The 24731-nt window shown below is 40.2% G+C and overlaps 1 protein-coding gene across 4 annotated transcripts in view; it reads right to left on the bottom strand.

The window, feature by feature from the left end:
* Nucleotides 1-24170, bottom strand: part of LOC122557561 (V-set and immunoglobulin domain-containing protein 1-like) — a 50136-nt gene extending 25966 nt beyond the window's left edge. For 2 of the 4 annotated variants that reach the window (XM_087991988.1, XM_087991989.1), the window contains exons 1-3: nt 24018-24170; nt 7471-7634; nt 6325-6432 (exon numbers count right to left, since the gene is read on the bottom strand). In XM_087991988.1, coding sequence (XP_087848114.1) covers nt 6325-6432; nt 7471-7634; nt 24018-24087 — 342 coding nt within the window. In that variant the 5' untranslated portion in view covers nt 24088-24170. The remainder of the gene's footprint in view (nt 1-6324; nt 6433-7470; nt 7635-24017) is intronic. The other 2 variants (XM_087991990.1, XM_087991991.1) reach the window with 1 other exon arrangement.
* Nucleotides 24171-24731: the final 561 nt, after the last annotated feature.

Here is a 24731-nt window from a genome sequence, read left to right as displayed (position 1 = left end):
TACTGTGAATGATTCTCCTTCGCAAACTCTCTCCCTGCCTGAAGCGTGGTGACCCTCAGCTTAACTCACCATAAGCTGTCTCTCTAATGAGAGACAAACCCTATGGTGACTTTAAGTTTTACCTATGCTAGTCACCTCAAATGCGCCTTGCTCATCTACCTCGCCTCACCTAATCTGTCCCAATATTCTCATTATTTTCTAGTTAAAAGAAAACTTCATACAAGTTCCCTACCAGACATTTTTGATCCTTCATTCTGGTCTTCACCACCAGTGGAGATATTTTTGCTATGTTTACCCAATCATAACCTTCCACCTAACTCAAATCATCTCTCACCTTCTCTTTCCCAGAGGAGTTCCTAGCCTGGCCAATGTTTCCTGATAATTATAACCTCTCAGTTATCATGGTAAGGAATCTATTTTGCACTCTTCTCACTGTCACTACATTCTTATACCATTGGGATCAGAAAAATGGTATAAGAATGGGTTATCATCCAAGTGTGGGTCTAATCAAGATTCTATACAACTTTGGCATTACCTCTCTACCACGCAATTCTATCTTGCTAGAAATAATGGGTTTTTAAATCACCTCTCCTAACATCCATGCATAGACATACAGCAGCAGTAATTGGATCACATTCAAGCAAAGAAGTCCTCATCAAGCTTCTGTCAGTGATATTTAGTCCAATAATAATTTCCTAGGGTATCTCTGGTTGATATAATATTAAATCAGCTCAGACCAAGGATTGACTCTGAGACCATCCTGCATTGAACTACTCGCTTCTTTCATTAGCCAAGTACATTATTCAATATTATTTTATAAAAGGCAAAGTTGCCATAGTCTTATGTTCTCCTGAGACAGCGGGACCTTCAGTGGTGAATTTAACGAAAGGATCAGCATCTCTCAGGTCAGAGGTGAGATTGAGATGATAACCTCAATTGGTACAGGAATTGAACCTGCATAGTTGAGCACACTGCATTGTAAACCAGCCATCAAGCCAACCAAGCTAACTAATATCTGTGCTTTTAAGTGATCTTATTGTTTTTGCAATAGCTACAAAAATATTGCTTATAGCATTTTGAGGTCAGCAATTAGTTTAGGTGATTTCACCCTTGTCACATGGCTTCATTCATTCTTATCTTCTCAGGAACACACAAATCACACGAGCAAAACAGACAGATAGAAAGAGAAATCAATTGAACAGTAAACTGGAAGGAGCAAGGTATTATTTGAAATGTTGAGGAAATGTTTCCATCAGTTGGGAATTCAATGCTGTATTTTAATTGCGCGTAACACACCTCAGTGAATTCATTGTTTGTAAATTTGATGTGGAATGAGTGATAAAAGGGCTGCATCACAGAGCTGTGGAAAACTGAATTTCTTTGTTTGAATGTGTATTAATAAGAGCACTGTTTGCCTTCTGCTGTGTAAAGATATAATTGTTTGCATATTTGGGTTGTACTAGGCACTTTGTATCACTCCTCCTTTACAAGAAGATAAAAAAAACATTCAAAATAAGTGAGGCTTGACAGGCTTATGTGTTCCCATGTGTGATCAAAAAATAACCATAATGGGATAACTCTTTGAGCAGCCCGAAAGCTAAGGGTTAAAAGGTGAAAAAGCACATAATATGCCTATCAGAGAGGCATAATTAAATCTCCAGTCCTTTCCAGTAAAACAGCAGGTTAGAACTTGGCTTGGGGTGAATGGATTAAACTCAGTTCAGATCAATGAGATGTAAATTTCTTCTCTACCCTAAATACACTGAAAGTAGTTTCTCTCAACCTAATCTTATTGGGCAGTTAGCATTGGAAAATAAAAGTTTCCTTTTTTCAGCACTAGCAGACACATATTCAATTTTATTCAAAAGTCACGAGGATACAATATCAGAAACAGAAATATCCCATGTTCTGCTCAGGTGAAATTTCCCCATTTTCAGTTAAAGTGTCTTGTTGAGTTAAATCTATTGCACTTGGTCTGCCAGGGCTGGGAGTGACTTTTCTCACTCAATCTTCCACTTGTCCCCCTCATTAATGAGGTAACTGAGCCCTTGGGAACTTTTTTTGGGGAATCATGTAGCTGGAGAGTAGGAAGAGCTTTCTGCTGCAGGCTTCCTTTTCGGCCCTGTGAAACCAATCTGAAGCCCATCTAACCCACACTATTCCATTCTTGTCCATATGCCCATACAATGACCATTTAAATGCACGTATATTTGGCGAGTCTACAACTGTTGTAGGCAGTGTGTTCCATGCCCCTACTATTCTTGGAGGAAAGAAACTATCGCTGACATCTGTCCTATATCTATCATCCCTCAATTTGAAGCTATGTCCCCTCATGTTAGCCATCACCATCCAAGGAAAAGGGCTCTCATTGTCCACCCTGTCTAACCCTCTGATAATCTTATATGTCTCAAATAAGTCACCTCGCAACCTTGTCTCTAACAAAAACAGCCTCAAGTCCCTCAGACTTTCCTCATAAGACTTTCCCTCCATACCAGGCAACATCCTAGTAAATCTCCTCTGAACTCTTTCCAAAGCTTCCATATCCTTCCTATAATGTGGTGACCAGAACTGCACGCAATACTCCAAGTATGGCCGCACCAGAGTTTTATACAGCTGCAGCATAACCTCATAGTTCCGAAACTTGATCCCTCTACTAATAAAAGCTAATACACCGTATGCTTTCTTAACAAACCTATTAACCTACGTTGCAAATTTGAGGGATCTATGTACATGTACACTTAAACCTCTCCTCATCTACACTACCAAGAATCTTACCATTCGCGCAGTACTCTGCATTCCTGTTATTCCTTCCAAAGTGAATCATCTCACACTTTTCCACATTAAACTCCACCTCTCAACCCAGCTCTGCAGCCTATCTGTGTCCCTCTGTAACCTACAACATCCTTTGGCACTATCCACAACTGTATTGGCCTTAGTGTCATCTGCAAATTTACTAACCCATCCTTCTACACCCTCATCCAGGTCATTTATAAAAATGGCAAACAGCAGTGGACCCAAAACAGATCCTTATGGTACACCACTAGTAAGTGAACTCCAGGAACATATTTTCCACCAACCACCACCCTCTGTCTCCTTTCAGCTAGCCAATTTCTGATCTAAACCAATAAATCACCCTCAATCCCATGCCTCTGTATTTTGTACAGTAACCTACCATGGGGAACCTTATCAAACACCTTACTGAAATCCATATAAACCACATCAACTGTTTTACCCTCATCCATCTGTTTGGTCACCTTCTCAAAGAACTCAATAAGGTTTGAGAGGCACGACCTACCCTTCACAAACCATGCTGACTATCCCTAATCAACTTATTCCTATCAAGATGATTATAAATCCTATCTCTTATAACCTTTCCAACACTTTACCCACAACCAAAGTAAGGCTCACTGGCCTATAATTACCAGGGTTGTCCTGACTCCCCTTCTTAAACAAGGAAACAACATTTGCTATCCTCCAGTCTTCTGGCACTACTCCTGTAGACAATGACGACATAAAGATCAAAGCTAAAGACTCGGCAATCTCCTCCCTGACTTCCTAGAGAATCTTAGGATAAATTCCAGCTGGCCCAGGGGATTTATCTATTTACACACTTGCCACAATTTCTAACACCTCCTCCTTGTGAACCTCAATCCCGTCTTGTATTCATGCCACTGGGGTGATATTTAAAGCCTGACAGCACTGCAGACACTACAAACAAAGAACTACCCCAATGACCTTAACAGTTATCTCCAAGGACACCAACAGTGAAGGGGAGCGTTCACTCACTGCTTCATGGATAGGTTCCTAGAGGTCTCGGTGGATGGTGTGAAGTGGAAAGGAGAGGACCGTCCTTTTTGCTGCAGGACTACCAAAAGAGGCCACACCATTAGACAAAGTTAACCTGTACTCCAATTCTAGCCCAACTCAGCACAATATCCCAAGTTTAGTGGGACTTTCAGAAGTGAAGAAATTCTTCTGCACTCTGCAAGCCTAAGTGACACCTCTTCCTGCCACCTCATACTTACAGGGCCATCAGTCATTTTAACTGTCATTTCACACACTACTCACCAAGGCTCATGGACTACACCTCTCAGTATTGCAAGCAGTATGTCCACTCAATGGCTCTCACTCACCTCATTCTCACAAACTATTGAACTATTCTACATTTGTGCTTCCTTCTCACTAATTGTGACTACCTCATCCTGTTCCTGCAACACCATTAACAGTTCTTCCATCCATTTTCAGCATAATCAATCCTTGAATCTGTTTACTTAATTCCAGACTGGACCTGCTGAACTGACTGACCCAATCCCCGATTACAAGGTCAGATCTGCATACTCTTGTAAAACAAAGTGCCTGCCTTACCATGGCCAATGCCTAGGCTGGAATAGGAAGAGCCCCTTGATTGACTGTTGTGGTACCTCTGGCTGATTGTAGTTCCCCCTTCACCCTACTAAGAATGTTGCGCTTTGACTTTCACACATGGTCATTTGCTTGAAGCACATATTTTTGCCATTTGCATTGCTGGCATATAATTGACATAGCATACTGTGGCACATAAGCATTCCTTTGGCTGTACGGTACTTCCAACTGTGGCAAGATGCCTGCCTCCTTCTCTACACCAACAAGCAATGCAACCCATAGAGGCTTGTGAGCTAAGAAAACAATATAAGCTACACAGGAGTGGTTCTCTATCTGTCAGTACTGAAGTCAGTGAGAATGCACTGAGAGAGTAATGTAAAGGAGACTGAGGCTTGCAGTCTCCAAGTAAATGAAAAGCGCACTAGGAAAGTAATCTAAGAGCCATAACAGGAATTCTGTGAAAATGCATGATATGTGTGTGTGTCCCTTCTTACAAAGTAACCTGGCAGAGGCATGCTACTCAAAAGTGACCTTGAACTCCAAAGTGAAGTGTGGACTTGACACTCCCTTGAGTGTAATGGACATTGTCAAGCAATTTTTGCAAAAATGGAAACCAGATTCTCAAAGTTGAGAAATACATTTCTGATTATTCCCTTAGGTTCTAAAATGATGAGTTCTGAATCTTGCCAGTGAACAGCATACACTTGCATTTCATCGTTAGCTAAACTCGGCTAATTTTTATTGTTATATTGTCAGCTGGTGTTATTACTGGACAAGTTAGATCTCAGACTGAAATCTGGCTTCATTGATCATTTTCTTTGGTTTCAGTGAGGTAATCTCTCACTGAAACATGAGGATGCAAAGTTGTAAATTTGGTTTTAACAATAAAACATCAATTTATTACACAAAATCAACTAATATAAAATAGAATAAACCAAACTGTTTCATACAACACAGTTTAAAGGTTTTGATGCCTACATTAAAAATATAATCCAAGTAATCACAGAAGCATACTTTACAGTACTCACATCAGAGAGAATTTCTCCTCTCTATCATCTCCATGAGGTTTAATTTAACAGTGGCTTCAACTTCCAGTCATAAGAATCTGATAGTCTCTTCCTGGGCTTTCATATAATTGAGGTTACTTCCTCAGCAACACCCTGTACACTTGTAACAAGAGTTTCCTATTTTTAATCCCCAACTCCCGACAATAAAAGCCAAAATTCCAATTGCCTTCTTAGTTACTTGCTGTATTAATTACTTGCTGTATTTGCATGCTAACTCTTTTGAATTTCCTGCAGAAGAACACTCAGATCCTTCTAAGCTGCAATTTGTTTTGGAGTTGCTCTCCATTTAAATAATAGTTTGATTCAAACTACCAAAGTGCATGATCTCACACTCAGTTGGCTAGACAGCTGGTTTGCGATTCAGAGAGATGCTAATGACATGGGTTCAATTCCTGCATCAGCTGAGGTTACTATGAGAATCCCACCTTCTCAACCTCTCCCTTGCCTGAGGTGTGGTGGTCCTCAGATTAAATCACTATTAGTTGTCTCTCTCTAACGAGAGAGCTGCCCTATGGCAACCTGACACTTTCCTACATTAAGCTAATTCTGCCAGATTTTTGCATAGTCAATCAACCTATCTATGGCCCATTGTAGCTTCCTTTTGTCCCCATCATAACATGCAAACCACCTTCTCACCCTCCCCCCCAAAAAAATGTACAAGTGGTTTCAGAGAATTATTATGTTGGTGCAGGGTTTAAGTGGAGCTTGAGATGAGAACTTCTTTTCATGGTACAACAAACACGTTTGCAAATGTTATTGCTCCAAGATGCTTTTCTTCCTGCCTCCTATCATAATGTATCCTGTGGACTTGACATTCAAAATGGAGAATATGGAGAGGTGTTTAATTACATTGCTCTGTACTATGGCCTGTGCATAGCACAGAAGCAGAACTTACCTGGTGCTGCCAGCTACACAATCCTCGTCTATCAAACATGTGTACCGTCTTGGGGCAAAGCATCACGCTGCTGTCATCCATATTGTAACCAGTAGCACAGGAGGTCTGCTGGATTTGGTAGAAATGTGCTGGTTGGATAGCTGACTATGTAAAAGCTTACATTTTGTCATGCTATACTAGTGAAGATCTCACTTATATTGACTTAAACCATTTTATTGATTTGAATTGACTGGCAGTGGTCATTTACTGGTTTTGATCTCATTAACTCAATAACATGGGATTGAAGACAAACAAATCTCCAGGACCGATGGCTTCCATTTTGGATATCAAAAGCATTAGGTAAGAAATTGCATCTGAATTAATCATGAATTTTCAAAGTTTTCTGGATTTGGAATTGTGCCTTTGATTATAATGTTGAAAATATCACGCCTCTATTTCAGACGGAATGGCAGGCAGAGAAGTAATGATGTGGACTTGGAAAATGCCTCTGATAAAGTTCTGGACAAGTTATGGTCAAAAGAACGGACATTCTATAATACTGAAAGTATGAGTTAGAAACGGAGACAGGGTGCAGAGAGGAGGCATAATTGGATACTATTTGAGGGATTTTGTAATTGGCAGTCCCCAGGCACCTGTTTTGGCCTCTCAGCTTATCACCATTAATCTTTGGATGGAACACATCTGGCTTTGGGAAATGCATTTCAGAAAGGAGGGTTTACAGTGCCAGACTGACACTAGGACTTAGCAAGCTAAATTATGGGAACAAAAACATGAGACTGAAAATTATGGATTAATTTTGGAAGAGGACATCAAGGAATATAGATTAAAGGCAGAAAAATGGAGTGAGAGAAATCAACTATTATTTTATTGAATAGCAGGAAAGATTCAAGGGGCTGAATGATCTATTCCGGTCCTACATTGTCTAATAACATGAACAACCTTACCCAAAGTTACCAGCCCTCATCCTTTCATGGATATTCAAAGTTGTGCCCACAGTGACACAAGTATCTACTGCCATCCTGCACATCATGTTGCTGGATTATCAAAGAAGTCAGGAGCAGAAAATGCATGATTCCACACTGCTGCATTTATGCTGGCATTAGCAGGGCTCTGGATGTTCTGCACCAATGAACAGAGATGGATTACCTGTTTGGGCTTCTTGGTAGTGGTTCCAAGGAAAGTCCACTGGATGTTAAGACCAGACAAGTTCTCCATCGTGGTCGTGTATGTACATTGCAAAGTGACATTTCCTCCTTCAGTCGCATTCAAATGATTGTCCTTCACTGTCACTTCAACAGCAAACACACAGCCTGGGAAACAAACAATGATGATCAGTAGAGCCTGGCTCCTCCATCTTTCAAACAGTCTTGTATATTGTATTATAATACATATAAAACAGAAAAAATAAACTGCAAAACAATACACTGTTCATCAACAGAAACATAAAATATTTAAAATATTCCTGTCGATTAACTGTACATCCTTCAGATTAATTTTCTTCATTTGTTTTAGGTATAGTTACAAATACTGTTGAACAATACCAATGGAACTGATGAACATTCTGCCACAGTAGGTTGAAAACAAATCAAGAATCTAGTTCTTTTACGGAAAAAGCAGAGGTCATGATCATTTGCAACAACAGGATATCTAACCGTCAAACCGTGAACCTCAATAGTCATGCCAAACACTAACTTTTTCCTACAAAATATTCCATGATAACACAAGGAAGTGGTGGAGGCTGGTACAATTACAACATTTAAAAGACTTCTGGATGGGTATATGAATAGGAAGGGTTTAGAGTGATATGGGCCAAGTGCTGGCAAATGGGACTAGATTAGGTTAGGATATCTTGTCAGCATGGACAAGCTAGACCGAAAGGTCTGTTTCCATGCTGTACATCTCTATGATTCCATGACAAGAAAAGAAATTATTCTAACCCAAATAGCAATTGTGCATTATGTGAATTTTCTTATCTTATGGGTAAGTTTCTGACTTAGAAAATCAATGTTATTTCTTAATTTCTATTGGCTCTGCCTCTGAAGATGGGCTCTCCCTGCCTTTTGTAAATTCTGAACCCAAGAAGTGGGATTTCACCAGGTTACAATGGAACTATTCTTGTGATGGATAGATTATCTTTTGCTGGAAATGGTCATTTCCTAGTGCTTGTGTGGCATGGATGTTACTTGATACTTATCAGCCTGAATTTTGTCTAGGTCTTGTTACATTTGGACATGCAGACTACCTCTGAATCTGAGGAGTTGTGAATGGAGCTGAATTGTGCAATCATTGGTAAACATCTGCATTTCTGAGCTTATGATGGTAAAGTAGAATTGATGGAACAGCTGAAAATGATTGGGCCTAAAATGCTATCCTGAGAAACATCTGCAGAGCTACCTTGGAGCTGAAATAACTCCAAAAACCAAAATGATCTTCCTTTGTGGAAGATATAATTCCAACTAATGATTAGGACATCGACCCCAATCCTGCCCCAATTCCTATTGACCAGTCTTTTCTTTAGGGTTTGTAGAAGTTAAATGCAACTGAATGTCTTGCTCGGCCATGTCAGAGGGCATTTAAGAGTCAATTAGATTGCTTTAGTCTGGTGCCACAGTTAGGCCAGACAAAGTCAAAATGGCAAACAAGGTCAATATGGCAGACCGGTCAATATAGCAGACAAGGTAAATATGGCAGATTACCTAAGGACATCAGTGAACCAGATGGGTTTTTACAACAAGCATTTCATGTCATCATTAGACCTGTTTTATTAATTGAATTTAAGTTCCACCAGCTGCCATGTAAGTTTTGGCCCAAGCCTCCAGACCATTAGTCTAGGTCTCTAGATGACTAATCCAGTGATTTTACCAGCATGCTGCCATCACTGTAGCTTGCTACCTGTTAGCCTAACAACCTGAAAGTTAAGTTTAACTTATTAGAAATATTTTTAAAATATATTACACTTATAACCTCCTGTGAGAGTATTCAGAAACTCTCAAAATGGCACTCATTAATGACATTTAGTTGCCATTGATTTGACAATACAGCAGAATGGTGGATTTCACAGTCCACTACAGTCACTCCAGGCACAGACCAAAGATGAAATTTTGGCCTCTTTAGCTCAGTACCACACTGACAATAAATTTGCCCAGTGCACCGTCAGGTTCTGAAATACGGAAAATGAATCATTTAAATGGAGAGAAGGAAAAGGACAGTGTTTCAATTGTTACTGACTGAACCTCACACCATTTTTTAAAGACTAAAAGTGGAATTCTTCTAGCTCCTGAATGACGCGGACGTTATTGTAAGTCACTCGGAAAATTGGGGCAAGAATGGAAAATCAAAATTCTAAACGATAAAAAAAGTCCAACTTTGCACCAAAGTTTGAGCAATGAGATAAGGATCTCACTACTGTGCAGAGAGTAACCAATTTGCATGTATCAACATCTCAGAATTATCTATTCTCCCTTCACTTGTGTGAAATTTGCTCTTCTCTCATGTGGCAGAGAGAAACTATACAGTGACAATTTTCCACCTGAAAGTCTCAGAGGGTACCTGGCAACTCCAGCTTATGCTTGCTGCTCTGGGCCTCCACCTTGACCAGCATCCTCCAACACTTCAGGGCACATTCCATGGATAATGACTGTCTGCACCCTCAGCCCATGGTAGTTGGCATTAGACACACACTTGCCTCAGCACATCATCATCTCTGACACATTTATAATATTGTTATCAACTCCAATGCTGTATTTGGAGCACACCAACTCCTTGTATTGTAATGCTTCTACGAAGCCATTTGTACAAAGGGACTGGTACCCATCTTACGCACTGGAGCAAGCTGCACCTTAGGGCTCTTTGTTTGGTCTGCTTGGGTGCTCACAGGATCTCTGCCTTGTCTTGACTTCTTGCGTTCAAAATGTATAGGCACAGAATACTTCTGTCTTGCCTTGCCTCTTAGTGCAGACAGAAAGCCAGGCAACTTGTCACAGGGTGGGGAGAGGAGGATGTTTGGTCATTGATGGTCAGCACCATGGCTTTAATGGAGATATTGCATCACATGGTTGGCCTGGCTAACCTGTCACCCAGGGCTCAGGAGATGAAGACATAAATGAAAGTAAGGTTGGAATGTGTGAAAACCCAGAACTGATTGGGTCCGCATGGAGTGCAAGGAAGAAAGGAAATTGAAGGTTTGGGCAGTTCATCTAAATTAGCAGCCTCAGCCTGCAAGCCTGTGGAGCTCAATCTGCATTGACTTCCAACCTCTTCTGAATCGCAGCTATGCAATGAAAATGAAAAATGGCTGCCAGCAGGCACAGAGTAGGCTGAAGTGTTTCTTCTTGTTTGGAGATGTGGACTCTACTTGTCAGTGATGTCAGGCCTGGCAACTGGCAATTACATTAATTGCACTTGTACATCTTAGAGGTTAAATACATCTGTTATCACGGACTCCTGCATTGAAAATTCCTGGGTGGAAGCAAACATGAGTATGTCATTGGTCAGTACAAATTGATCACAGTCATCTCTGGGAAGTAGAAACAATCACAGGTTACCTTAAGAAAGTCACCTAGACATTTCATATCTCATAGATTGTATGAGAAGGTGGAGCTGATTTCCTCTTGCCTTGAACTATGAGTACTTGCTAACATGTGCCTATATGCAATACTGTCATTCTTGGATGATAAGGAGGAATAAGGATGGGGGCAAGGGTTCAGTGATCCTATAGCAGTCTCGATCCCCTACCGTGGTTGTATGACATGGCTCTGGGAATGTGCTGGACCCAGGCCTTCATGGCAGTTGCCAGCTTCTCCAGGTCCCACATGCTACAGCCATAGCTTGACTCCTAAGTTTACTGATTGTCTCTGAATAACCTGCCTGCTCTTCCTCTGCCTGCCTGTGCATTTTGACAAAGTCATTACCAGTTGAAACCATGGGATCACCCTATGCCTCAGGATGAGCAGTGCCCAGTTTCCAGCAGTCCCACAAGCACCAGACTCCTGGGGTATTTCTACCATGGCTGAAAATGTGTTGCTGGAAAAGCGCAGCAGGTCAGGCAGCATCTAGGGAACAGGAGAATCGACGTTTCGGGCATAAGCCCTTCTTCATGTTTGCTTCCACCCAGGAATTTTGCATGCAGGAGTCCGTGATAACAGATGTATTTAACCTCTAAGATGTACAAGTGCAATTAATGTAATTGCCAGTTGCCAGGCCTGACATCTCCAAACAAGAAGAAACACTTCAGCCTATTTCTACCATGACCATTTGTAGAGATATGTCAGTGATGTGCTCACCAGATGTGCTCCTGGGTCTAACCTAGAGAGAAAATTCATCAAACTGCAGGTTTCTGAGCTGGTTGTGGGTCAAGGTTTTTCTGCAGTGAGACAAAGGAAGGGATTTGTGTATGTTAGTGGTTTTGCAAGAACAAGAGAGATGCAAAGCAATTACCAATGTGTAAGTGGATAATGCAGATGGCAGGAAGGATTAGTAATGTGGGAAATGATGTAGGTGAAAGCTGTTGAGTTGCTGCACTAGTTGCAGTTATCATCCATGATCCTTGGTGAGAGGTGTGTGTTATGGCAGAGTTCGAGGGAACAGGGGCTTTGGGAGTTTGGGATAGCAGAGAGAAGATGGTGGCAGAGTACAAAAGATTTCAGACCTTCTTCTGAGCATTCCTTTTAAGCTGGGACACTGCACTGATCTGGGCCTTTCTCTGGGTCTAGGCTGGTTGAGTCTGGTGGAATTGCTTCCTTTGACAGCCACATGGATCAAACTGGGTAATGTCCCTTCTCTCCACCACCCTATCCACCAGCACATCCACCAGCACATCCAGGTCTCTGTCTTTGAGGCAAAGTGTGAGCTTTCCTTCTTCTGACATAATGGTCCAGCAGCATATTATGAGGAGCAGTTAATTGGCTTGCAGCATCTGAGGTAATGTGTCGATGGGCTTAAAATAAGGTACCAGCCGCAAGAACACCGGACATTCTTGACATGCCAAGCACTTCAGCCTCCCCTACTAAATGGTTACATGAGAAGGAAACTGTACAGCCTGGTTACATAAGTAATGAGATATAGAGTAAAAATTGCATGAGAAAAGTCACTCTCAATACCATGGGGGAACAGGGCACGATGCATCTCACTCGACACAGTACTTTAATTGAAAACTCCAGCCATAAATGTATCAATATTGCAGGCTTCTTTTTTGGTCAAGCTTGCACCAGACCAGTTCCTTGTGGCCTTGCTGTTAGTTTATTATATCATGTAGTTCTTTATTTTTCCACTACTTCCTCTCCAACCCTTCCATTAACATTTAAATGACAAAATATTGTGTTTCCTTCTTGCAGATTTGGCACTTGTTGCCTGTAATGGTCAGTTGGCATGTTGAAATGCTCCTCCTTTTCCTCTGATCAAAATCTTCCTCCTCTGAGCTTTCACTTCTCCGATTACTACTCTCACCTTGCTATTGATGCCAAGCGTTTATGGCTGGGAAGAAGAAGTGTAGGCCCGTACATATTCACAGTAAACATTTTCTTCCTCATAATCATGTCATAATATTCAAGTTTGGAAAGTGGGACTCGTGTAGATTTTGTGTATTTTTGGTGGTGCACACTCAAAAGGTCAAAGAGCTCTTCTGTACTGAATAACTGTGTGATTCTGTAATCATTTGACAAAATTTTTGTCTCACGTTTGATTTACTTGATTTATTGTGTTTTTATGAATTTGGTTTTAAAAACTTCAACTTTTGTCCCATTGGCAGTGGCTATCCTTTTGGTCACATTTGGATTGAAATTCCTCTGAAGAAATCTCTATGAAGCCAGTGTGATTCCATTTGTTTGGATCACTTGCTTCAGCTCAGAAAACTTTTTTTTTGTTCAGTAATTGGTTTTGCATCCATTCTATATGATGAACAATGTCATATCAACAGCAACACTTGTCCTTCTCTGACCCTCTTCCTCATTGTATCCAGCAGTCCACAGTGTGTTTCCACACTGTAAGTAATCTAATACCATTGGCTGGCAAACTCACAGAAGGTTTTCTCCACTTTTGAAAAAAAATCTCATTATATGTTTTTGGTTTTCTTTTTTTCTCTAACTTTCCATATCTCTGGCCTTTGTTGAATCTTACTGTCTACATCTGTGGCAGGTGGCAATTTGCAGAAGTACATGACCTGTCGGAAAGCAAGCCACCAGGATTTTCTTCTGTCAGGCTTTCTTGCAAGCTTTGCTTTTAGCTCCACTGGCACTTTATGTGGGGGGAATGAATCACGTAGTTTATGGCTGGGTAAATAGTCAGGGGATACTGAAAATGTTCAATGCATCTAACAACGTCACTGAAACACTCTGAGTACAACTCCCAGTGCCACCTCCTTCACTGACATACCTGTAGCTTTTCACAACTACTCAACCAGAGGACAATAGATTACTTACAGTGTGGAAACAGGCCCGTCGGCCCAACAAGTCCACACCGACCCACCGAAGCGCAACCCACCCATACCCCTACATTTACCCCTTGCCTAACACTACGGGCAATTTAGCATGGCCAATTCACCTGACCTGCACATCTTTGGACTGTGGGAGGAAACCGGAGCACCCGGAGGAAACCCACGCAGACACGGGGAGAACGTGCAAACTCCACACAGTCAGTCGCCTGAGGCGGGAATTGAACCCGGGTCTCTGGCGCTGTGAGGCAGCAGTGCTAACCACTGTGCCATCATGCCGCCCACCGTGCTTCTGATGTAGAATATCTGGTTCACATTTTTGCCTTTGTGCAGCCTCTGATGTTGGTTATTCCTTGCTGTTCATTCTCAGGTACCAGTTAGTATGATATTATTCAGTTTCAGAATGTTTCTTTTGAATAACTGCTGTCTTCCAAATTTTCACAAAAGATCTTCAGATATAGTATAAGCTGGATGGTGTTATTCTGCATTGCAATGTCCATCTTCACCTTCAGATTTATTACTGAACCCTGATTTTTCACACTCTTTCTGATATGAATGTTTGTGTGGATTTCTTTCCTCTGGGATTTGTCACATCCAGACATGTCACACAGTTCTGTGGTTCCTATGTCAATCACATTCTCAACGCTACCAGCATCTTCCAGAATATTTTCCTATCCATTTCTCCTGGTGTTCTGGCTAAGGAAGCTCATTGACCATCATGTTGCTTTGTTCTGAACATCTTTTCCCAATAACTGGACTTCTCACAAACTCTACTGATTAATCCAGATGCAGGACACTTCCTTCTGATTGTGATTTCTTGTCACTACCCAGAGTTCTTGCATGTCTTGTCCCTTTCTAATCTTCTAATGTTTTTGTTGCATTTCTCCTTGGCTTAGGAAAGGTTGGTTGTCTGGATAGTTTGATAGTTCATCTGTCTGCTAATTGCTTTGTGTACTCAGCACTGTGTATATTGTGAGCTTGTACTCTCCAATCAGTGTTTTCTGTAATTCATATTGCATGAAACCCCAATTAGTTGAACTATTAACTTTTCACCTCTGTCCTTAAACTAACATAGACAAGCTCCATTTTTCAGTCTTGTTACAAAGTTAACTGCTATTTCACTTATACCTTATTTGAAACCTCATTATTCAGACCAATAATGCCAGAGATTTTATTTTGTTTGATTTGAAAATGGATGTTGAATCTTTCAAAAACTACATCTGGGTTTTTGTTCTTCATTTCCAGTTGTTAAACAAATGCAATCCTAGATCTCCTGCCTACAAAAGGATATTAGCTGGTTCTCACTTTATTATAAATGTTTGCTGAAAGACAACTTGCATTTTTGCTTAAGTTTCTCAAATGCCTCCACTGGATCATCAGCTACCCGATCCATTCTGGCTTTGCTATGCACATGTTGCTCTGCTGGTCGACATTTTGTGTTATTTTGCAAGATTTGTTCAGTCTTCTGCCATTGACATGAGTTGAGTTTTTCGTATCAGTAAGTGCTACTGGATTACTCACAGAAAACCACTGCCATCATTATAGGTTGATCTGAGTTCTGTGATGTTTGAATATTCACATGTCATATTTAGAGAAGTGAGAATTCTATCTGCTTTAATTCTTACAGGCTCCATGCGAGGAAGAAACTATCTAGACAACTAACCTTTAGTTAAGACAAGAGAAAATCAATAAGATTACTGCATGCAACAGAAACGTTAGAAGATCAGCAGGTTAGAAGGTTAGAAGGGAGAAAGACATGCAGAAGCTCTGGACAATTATATGAAATCAGTTCCTACATTTCTGTTCTTTTATGCTTATCAGCTGTGAAATGTTCCCTAAAACGCCGATATATACACATTAGTTCCTAGCTCTAACATACAACTAATATTTATACAATATATCCAACAATATGCGATACTTATTCAGAATTCCCATTCCACAGAGCTTGATACCGTAAAAGGAAAGTAGCTTTGAAAAACACCACAAGGCAGAGTAACAAAATAGAGTCATAGTCATAGAGCTGTATAGCATGGAGGGACAGGATTTACATGTATTTGGAAAAGCAAAGACTGGTTAGGGATGTTTAGCATGGCTTTGTGCCTGGGAAATTATGTCTCACTAACTTGATTGAGTTTTTTGAAGAAGTAACAAAGAGGATTGATGAAGGCAGAGTGATGGATGTGATCTATATGGACATTCTATAAGGCATGCGATAAGGTTCCACATGGTAGAACTTTGGTCCAACTTGTCCATGCCGACTAGATATCCTATATAAATCTAGTCCCATTTGCTAGCATTTGCCATATCCCTCTAAACCCTTCCTATATATATAATAATCCAAATGCCTTTTAAATGTTGTAATTGTACTAACCTCCACCACTTCCTCTGGCAGCTCATTCTATACACACATCACCTTCTGTGTGAAAATGTTGCCCCTTAAGTCCCTTTTAAATCTTTCCCCCTCACCTTAAACCTAAGCTCTCTAGTTTCCAACTCCTCTACCGCAGGGAAAAGACCTTGACTATTCACCCTAACCACTCTCCTCATGATCTGATAAACTTCTACAAGATCACCCCTCAGCCTCCGACCCTTCAGGGAAAATAGACCCAGCTTCTTCAGCCTCTCCCTGTAGCTCAAACCCTCAAACCTTGGCAACATCCTCATAAATCTTTTCCGAACCCTTTCAAGTTTCACAACATCCTTCCTATAGCAGAGAGACCAGAATTGAATGCAGTATTTAAAAAGTGGTCTAACCAATGTCCTGTACAGCTGTAACATGGCCTCCCAATTCCTACACTCAATGCACTGACCAATAAAGGCAAGCATGCCAAACACCATCTGCACTATCCTAACTACCTGCCAATCCACTTTCAAGGAACTACGAATCTACACTCCAAGTGTTCAGCAATACTGTCCAGGACCTTACCATTAAGTGTATAAGTCCTATCCTGATTTGCCTTTTCAAAATGCAGCACTTCACATTTATCTGAATTAAACTCCATCTGTCACTCCTTGGCCCATTGGCTCAATTGATCAGGGTGTACTTGTACTCTTGAAGTAACCTTCTTTGCTGTCCACTGCACCTCCAATTTTGATGTCATCTGCAAAATTACTAAATATGTTCCTATGTTCACATTGAAATCATTTATATAAATGACAAAAAGCAGAGGACCCAGAAACGATCCTTGTGGTACACCACTGGTTCACAGGCTTCCAGTCTGAAAAGCAACCTTCCACCACCACCTTCTGACTCCTACTTTCAAGCCAGTCCTGTATCCAAATAGATGGTTCTCCCTGTATTCCATGTGATCTAACTTTGTTAACCAGTCTACATATGGATGCCTAATAGAATGCCCATATAGATGGGTGGCACTGTGGCACAGTGGCTCGCACTGCTGCCTCACAGCGCCAGTGACCCGGGTACAATTCCCACCTCAGGTAACTGTCTGTGTGGAGTTTGCACATTCTCCCCATGTCTGTGCGGGTTTCCTCCCACAGTCCAAAAATGTGCAGGTTAGGTGAATTGGCCATTCTAAATTGCCCATAGTTTTAGGTATAGGGGAATGGATCTGGGTGGGTTCCTCTTCGGAGGGTCAGTGTGGACTTGTTGGGCCGAAGGGCCTGTTTCCACACTGTAAATCATCTAATCACGTCCACCACTCTGCCTTCATCAATCTCCTCTGTTACTTCTTCAAAACACTCAGTCAAATTAGTGTGACATAATTTTGCATGCACAAAGCCATGTTGATTATCCATAATCAGTCCTTGCCTTTCTATATATATGTAAATTTTGTCCTTCAGAATCCCTCCAGCAACTTGCCCAGCACCGAGTTCAGGCTCACTGGTCTATAGTTCCCTGGCTTGTCCTTACCACCTTTCTTAAACAGTGGCACCACGTTAGCCAACCTCCTGTCTTCCAGCACCTCACCGATGATACAAATCATCTATGGCTATCAATGATACAAATTGTTATTTTAACTTTGTTTTAGAAGCATCTGTAATTTATGTGAAATTTATTGTTTAATATCTGATTGGTCTGCTGTTGTAATGATCCCAGCTGATGGTAACACTGGATAAACACAATCCCAAGTGAAACCTAGCTTGACAGATCATAAGTTTCTTTTGCTATTTTATTATTATAGTCATCAGTCCCTGAACAAATTCATTAGAGGCTTCCAATGTACTTTTAATAAAGAAACATACATTTATTGCACGAAATAATAGTTTCTAAAAAGTTTTCAATACAGTCAGTTTGTAATAAATTGAGTTTCCATTTCTTTTCAATCATATGATGTGTGAAAATGATTTAAAAACTTGGCAGGTGTGGCTACTCTTTATTAATAATTAATCCATGGACTGAATATGTTACAAAGTATCAAACATTTTAGCATTCAGCAGTAATTGTGCCTTTGTTCATGTGCTCGGAAATGAATATCTTATTTGCACTTGTGGGTGTCAGAGTAACCTAAACACTGCCTTGCATCGTAAGCTCCAACCACAGCATTTCATGCCTGGGTGCAAGACATACAGAGCTTCAGCAAATTAAGGTGTGACATCAGGAAAGCCAACTCCTTCAAAACATTCCCACATAGTGTAATGCATGTGAAAGCTACAGAACGTTGCTCTGTGTCATTGGTTTTGTGGCTTTTCACTCTCCCTATATGGTAAGTATAAAGGATAAAAGGTTTTAGATATTTTAAGGTAAAAGAATGAGCTTTAGGATGAAATCTTCCAGGCCCTGAGGCAGAAAGGGAGCTTAGTTAGGCAGATGGTGGCACACAATAAGCCTGCCAATTTCCCAACTTTGCCCAAGTGAAGATCGGAATGAAAAATGCCAAGCCCTACCTTCCCACCAACGGAGAATGTTAAGTGGTCAACTAATGATCATTGATTAATCACTACTTAAGAATTTCTTCCCATCTGGGCTGCAAATACTTCAACTCCAGGCAGGATGAGCAAGAATTGACCTGCATGACTGGTTAACCAGTGCTGGCTTGCTGGCAGTTTGGTTTTGGGGAGGGGGTTCTGGATATGGAGGGGTTGGTAAAGAGGTGGGGAAGTGGGGATTGGGCAGGCTCTCTTGATCTTCATCAGTTTGTGCAGGTTAGAGCGACTGGACCTATGACAGCTGATGTCTACCAAGACCAGACTACTGCGCTTTGTTCCATCTACCTATGCCTCTCTCTCCTCACATACCCCACCCTGCAAGACCTTGCCATTTCCCAAATAACACACCTTTCCCCTGGTTAATGTTCCACCCTGGGAGTCCAGGGTTGGCGTTGGTGGGGGGATTGATGTACATGGCCTCCATTGTAGCACTGCCATGTTCTGGAGTTGCTGGCTTCTGATTGGCCAGCAGCTCTTGGCAGCGAGAAACTCCTGAGTTCTAATTTTGGTGGAGAGTTGGCCAGCAGACAGTGAGCTACCTAATTGCTGGAAGATCCAGCAGACTTTCCAAATTAGTCCAAGAACAGGATAAGAACATTTCAGAATTTTGCTCAGAATCTTGGAACTTCAAGCCTCAGTTATCCATGTTTACCTGGACTTCAGTTGTACAGGTCCTGAAAACATTTCCTTTCTGAAACACTTTACTGCAACACTTTTACTGTCATGCTATTTCCAGCATACTATTTCTGGAATGCTTTTTCTCATTATTCTATTTCAGTTGCTCTATTTTCATCACACCCATCTGTCTGTAATGCTTGGCTTTGCTATTTCAAGCCATTACTTGTACAGACTTCTGTTTGGCTCATTTTTTCCACATGAATCATTCCAGGATCAGGCGTACCAGCTACCAGTTTGTGTCTCTAATCTGCTAGTTTAAACACTGCCCTATAGGGATTCAACCCAAATCCCACGGACTTTCCCCATACTTGTTGGCAGCTGCCACTTAGCTGCTGTCTCCATTCTCACATCCTGTCTCTTCTCCTAGCAACTGGCATCGACCACCCTACTCCAGACCGGTTGCTGCCATCACATCTCCACAACCCACAGTTCATACCGGTCCTATCTTGTTCTTGTACAGGATCAAACAGCTAAAACTTTCTTCTTCCCCTGCCACTCCCTGCAGCAGTTTGCGATGCACAGTGATATCAACAGAAGTGGATTCAATTCCTGCATCGGCTAAGGTTACCATGAAGAATTTCCTTCACAACCTCTCTCCTTGCATGAAGCAAGGTGAATCTCAGATTAAAACCACCATCAATCATTTCTTTCTAATGAGAGTGAAGCTATGGTGACTTTTACAATGCATGTATATCTCAATGTACAATTCTCCAAGTTAGGTTTCCCAGTACATAACTGTACAACAACAACTTGCATTTAGATAGTGCCTTTATCATATTATACTGTTCCAATGTGTTTCACAGATATCAAACAAAATTTTACACCAACCATTTGAGATGATATTAGGGCAAATGACATAAAACTTATCAAAGAGGACAGTTTCAAAGAAAAGAGGTTGGTAAAGAGGTGGGGAAGTGGGGATTGGGCAGGGTCTCTTGACCTCTATCAGTTTGTGCAGGTTAGAGAGACTGGAAGAAAGAAACAGAAAAATTTGTGAGATATTCCAGAGCTTAGGATCTTGACAGCTGAATGCACAGCCACTAAAGATTTTATGCTAAAAATGGGAGTGCTCAACAGGCCAGTATTGAAGGGATGAAGAAAATTACAAAGTTGGAAAGGATTAAGGCAATGGAATCATTTAAGCAGAGATCAGAATGTTAAATTCAAGATGCTGATTAACAGGGAGGCAGTGCAGACCAGAGATCTGAGAGGTGGTACAGGACTGGGATTTACTGCAGATCAGGAATTCTAGAGTAGAGGTCAGCATGACTTCTAGAATACAAGAACAGGAACGTACTGCAGAGGCTGCATTAGGTTCTGGTCAGACCGCAGTTGGAATTCCTGTACTTAAGGAAAGATATGCTGGCATTGGAGGGGGCCCAGAGGAGGTTTACACGAATGATCCCAGAATGAAGGGCTTGTCATACAAGGAGCAGTTGAAGACTCTGGGTCAGTACCTAACGGAATCTAAAAGGATGAGGGTGGATCCCATTGAAAATTTCAGAATATTATGTGGCCTGGATGGGGTGGATGTGGAGAAAACACTTCGACAGTAGGAAAGTCTGGGAACCAAGGGTGCAGTCTCAGAGTGAGGAGCTGACTCCTTAGAACTGAGATGAGGAGGAAGTTCTTTAGCCAGCGAGTGGTGAATTTGTGGAACACATTGTCGCAGAGGGCTGTGGAGGCCAAGTCATTGAATGTGGTTTAAGACAGAGATAGATAGGTTCTTGATTAGTAAGGAGATCAAGGGTTAAGGGAAAAAGGCAAGAGTATGGGGTTGAGAAACATATCAGCCCATGATGGATTTGTACATAGGTGCTTTGTGCCTAAGATGGCGCCATGAGAGGCAACACTGTAAATCTTTCACTGTACTTTTGTACTTTTGTACTTGAGTACGTGTGACATTAAAACCTATTCTAAAATGTACTTCTAGATGAAAGAGAAAACTAGATACATCAGTTATATGAAGTTTGTTTTAAACCATTATGATTAAGCAAATACCAATGGGCCGAATGGCCTAATTCTCCTCCTATTCCTTATGGCCTTATGATCCATAAGATGGTCTGTCCACATCCCAGCACCCTGCTCCTGTTCCTGCCCCATTCGGAATCCCAAAATGTTATCTATTACTCCCTAATTTCAAAATGTTCTACTCCTCAACCATATGACATTATCCCCTCTCAGATTCAAGTTACACCTCCAAACACTACCTGAAAACACAATTGTTTCTTTGCATGTCCACATTGCTCTGGTCAACTGCACCATCTACCTCTGTATCCTAAATTTTAGAAAAGGTTAAGAAAATTGAATCAAATATAATAATCAAAAATACTTGATCTCTGGACATAAATTCAAACCCCAAGCACATCTGTTGTCGTAGCTAAATTTTATGGAAGAAAAAGTTAATTTAACAAATACAATAATTGCAAAATAGTTGACTTCATAATATGCTGTATGTTACATTATGTAAAACAGTATACCCTTTTATACATCATATACATTCATCGGAGACCCTCTGGTAAATGTATATTATGATGCAGTTGTTTCAGTGGAGATATAAAAATCCATGTATGCTTGTTCCTTTGTCATAATGTCACCCTTATATTGAGAATCATTAACACTTGATTTATACTGACCCAACTTACCAAATTTCTTCACATTTGGCAGCATTTTTATTTTTGCTTGTTTTTACTGCATTTTCTTTTCTCGCTTTTCCCTTTTTAAAATTTTGCTTCTTTTATAAACAACGTAATCTCCTATTGACTGATAATTGGATCAATAACTACCTTGGTATAGAGACAGGTCATTTATCTATTCTTCATACTCTATACATTGTCCATTTACTGATTCAAATTCACGTGATAATATAGCCTTTTACTCTCTCCTGCTCATTCTTTCCCAGAATCTCAAAGTGATGGTATTCTGTGGGAAGAAACATCAGCTCCACGGAAGATCAGAAAGACTGTATGATACTCCATCCAATAGAACCTTCATCATATCTGTGCCAAAATTCTAAGTTCTGGACCCACCCTTTACATTTTGGGTATTTGCTTAATCATTATGGTTTAAAACAAAATTCATATAGCTGATGTACCTAATTCTCTCTTTCATCTAGAATTACATTTTAGAAATATGTTTTATTGTCATGCATACTCAAGTACAGAAGTACAAGAGTACAGTGAAAATTTTACAGCGTTGCCTGTCATGGCGCCATCTTAGGTACAAAGCACCTATGTACAAATCTTAGATAAAACACGAGGAACAAAGAAGATAAAAATTGCATTACCTTACAGTGATTCATAGTGTAAGTTAGAAATAAGACATTGTTAAAAGGATAAACATTACAGTCAGATCAACAGAATACCGATACAAATCACATTGCAGTCTTCAAACATAGTTACAATATAGTTATACTATTTTTCAATTAAATTCATACTTAAAATATCAGATGGAAACAAGTTTGGTGATAGAGAGACAAAAAAATCTTTGTTGTTTCTTAACATTGGTGTACTGTTCGATAGAAGTGTCTGAACTGGGGGTCAGTTGCTGAAATGGTTGAAAAGGTTAAAAGATTTGTATATATATTTTCAGCAAAATCTTCTTACTTGGCAGGTTGCTGTGTTTAACGTGCTATATAGGAGGGGAGGTGGACCACAAATGAAATGATAGAAGTTCAGGAGCCGTAATTGGTACCACTGATCTGACCTAACAACTGGTTAAGAGTAGCATCAACTAGGTAAAAACAAAGACTGCAGATGCTAGAAACCAGAGTCTAGATTAGACTGGTGCTGGAAAAGCACAGCAGGTCAGGCAGCATCCTCGGATTTTCAGAAGAAAATGTTATCATTATATCAGCAATCTATAAACAGAAGTTTTTTTAAAAGCAAAAGAACTAAAATAAAGGAGGACATGATTATGAAGACTACAGATGATTAACTAAAAACCCTTAAAGATTGGAAATGTCTACCTCTCTAAAATAATTCCAGATCTATTTAGCTGTTTAACTACTCTTAGCAACAATTTCCAACCAGCAAAATACTAATTTATTTTTGTTGAGGGTCTTATGTGAAAAGCTAAGGGTCATGATGTAGAAAGAGATCAATATAGTGATAAATGCCTCAGTGTTAAGTAGACGTTTTGATTATTTCTGCTTAATGTCCAGCACTGACTCAAAGCACAACTTCAAATAGCTTGAATAATTTAAAAAGAGTTCCATCAAAATAGGAAAATTGTATCCAAGGTGTCCTTGGTACAGCAAGAGAGCACTGTAACCATAATATGAAAAAGAATCAAAAAGATAATCATCACAAAAAGCAGAGCTAAGTACTACTGTTAAAGTGAAAATCACTGTTAACGCTTTACCTCATAAGACCAGAATAACTGAGATTTAACCAGAGAAATTAGATACATCAAACTCGTATTTCAAAGAAAATTGATAAACATTAAATATCCTGTATTTTATTTTACTAATCATGGTTGAGATCTAACAATAGTCAGGAGATCAGAAATAATGACAATCAGAAATCATGAAATTTGCACAACTCGATAGTGATCCTATTGCATTCATTGAAACATGTTACATGATTAACCTGAATAAGAACCTTACCTGGCTGCTCACATGAAAAATAGCCAAACCACACACATTCCCAGATGGCCCACTATTCAAATTAAGATGCAAAATAAGTCAATTTTCTTCACGTACCTGAAAATGCAATTAAAGTCATTAACAATCGAAATCTGAATGTCAACATGCTTGCATTAATTAGAACCATAAAACAGCACAGAATAAAATCTATCTCGTTGCTTGTCCTTCTCAATCTGTACTGCAGCCGTTTGTGCTAACAAGGGTGGTTCAGTCATTTATCGTGCGTTGATCTCCATGACAAACATATGCTTTATTTTCCAGGGTGTGTAAATTTTCATGTTATCAGTTGTGAATTGTAGACATCCAATCATATTTGTGTCTAGGTTTCAGTCAAACACATGATACATTTCCATATTTTATTTTTGCTTCCATTAGTATTAAACTTCACAATTATATGGACTGAAATTCTAAGTATTTGCTCTGTGCTGTCTAACAAATACGAATAGACTTGTCTAAAAGTATGCACGAACTAAAGTCTACAGTGCTGAGATAATAATAGGTTTCTGATTGAGAGTATCCTTTATTGCTCCTCTTGGTCACACCCAATCCCATTCTTATCCAACATGAACTCCTTCCAGGAGCAATGGCCAAATAACAATCAGGACTGAGAACACTGCCTTACAAGTGCTTAGGCCAATAGTAACACTGCAACTTTTACTTATTTAAGATGGATTAACAAGCACATTCTGGAAACCATAACTAGGACCACCTTCCCATCCTTATATGTCAGTATCATAGCTTTCAATACAGCTGTCTACCATGGAATAGAGA

The sequence above is a fragment of the Chiloscyllium plagiosum genome, unplaced genomic scaffold, assembly GCF_037043375.1.
Source record: "Chiloscyllium plagiosum isolate Xiang-an unplaced genomic scaffold, Cpla_swu_hap1 HiC_scaffold_11, whole genome shotgun sequence".
In the NCBI taxonomy this organism is placed as follows: domain Eukaryota; kingdom Metazoa; phylum Chordata; class Chondrichthyes; order Orectolobiformes; family Hemiscylliidae; genus Chiloscyllium; species Chiloscyllium plagiosum.
The sequence above is the reverse complement of the archived record's forward strand: the minus strand, read 5'-3'. Positions and strand labels throughout refer to the sequence as shown.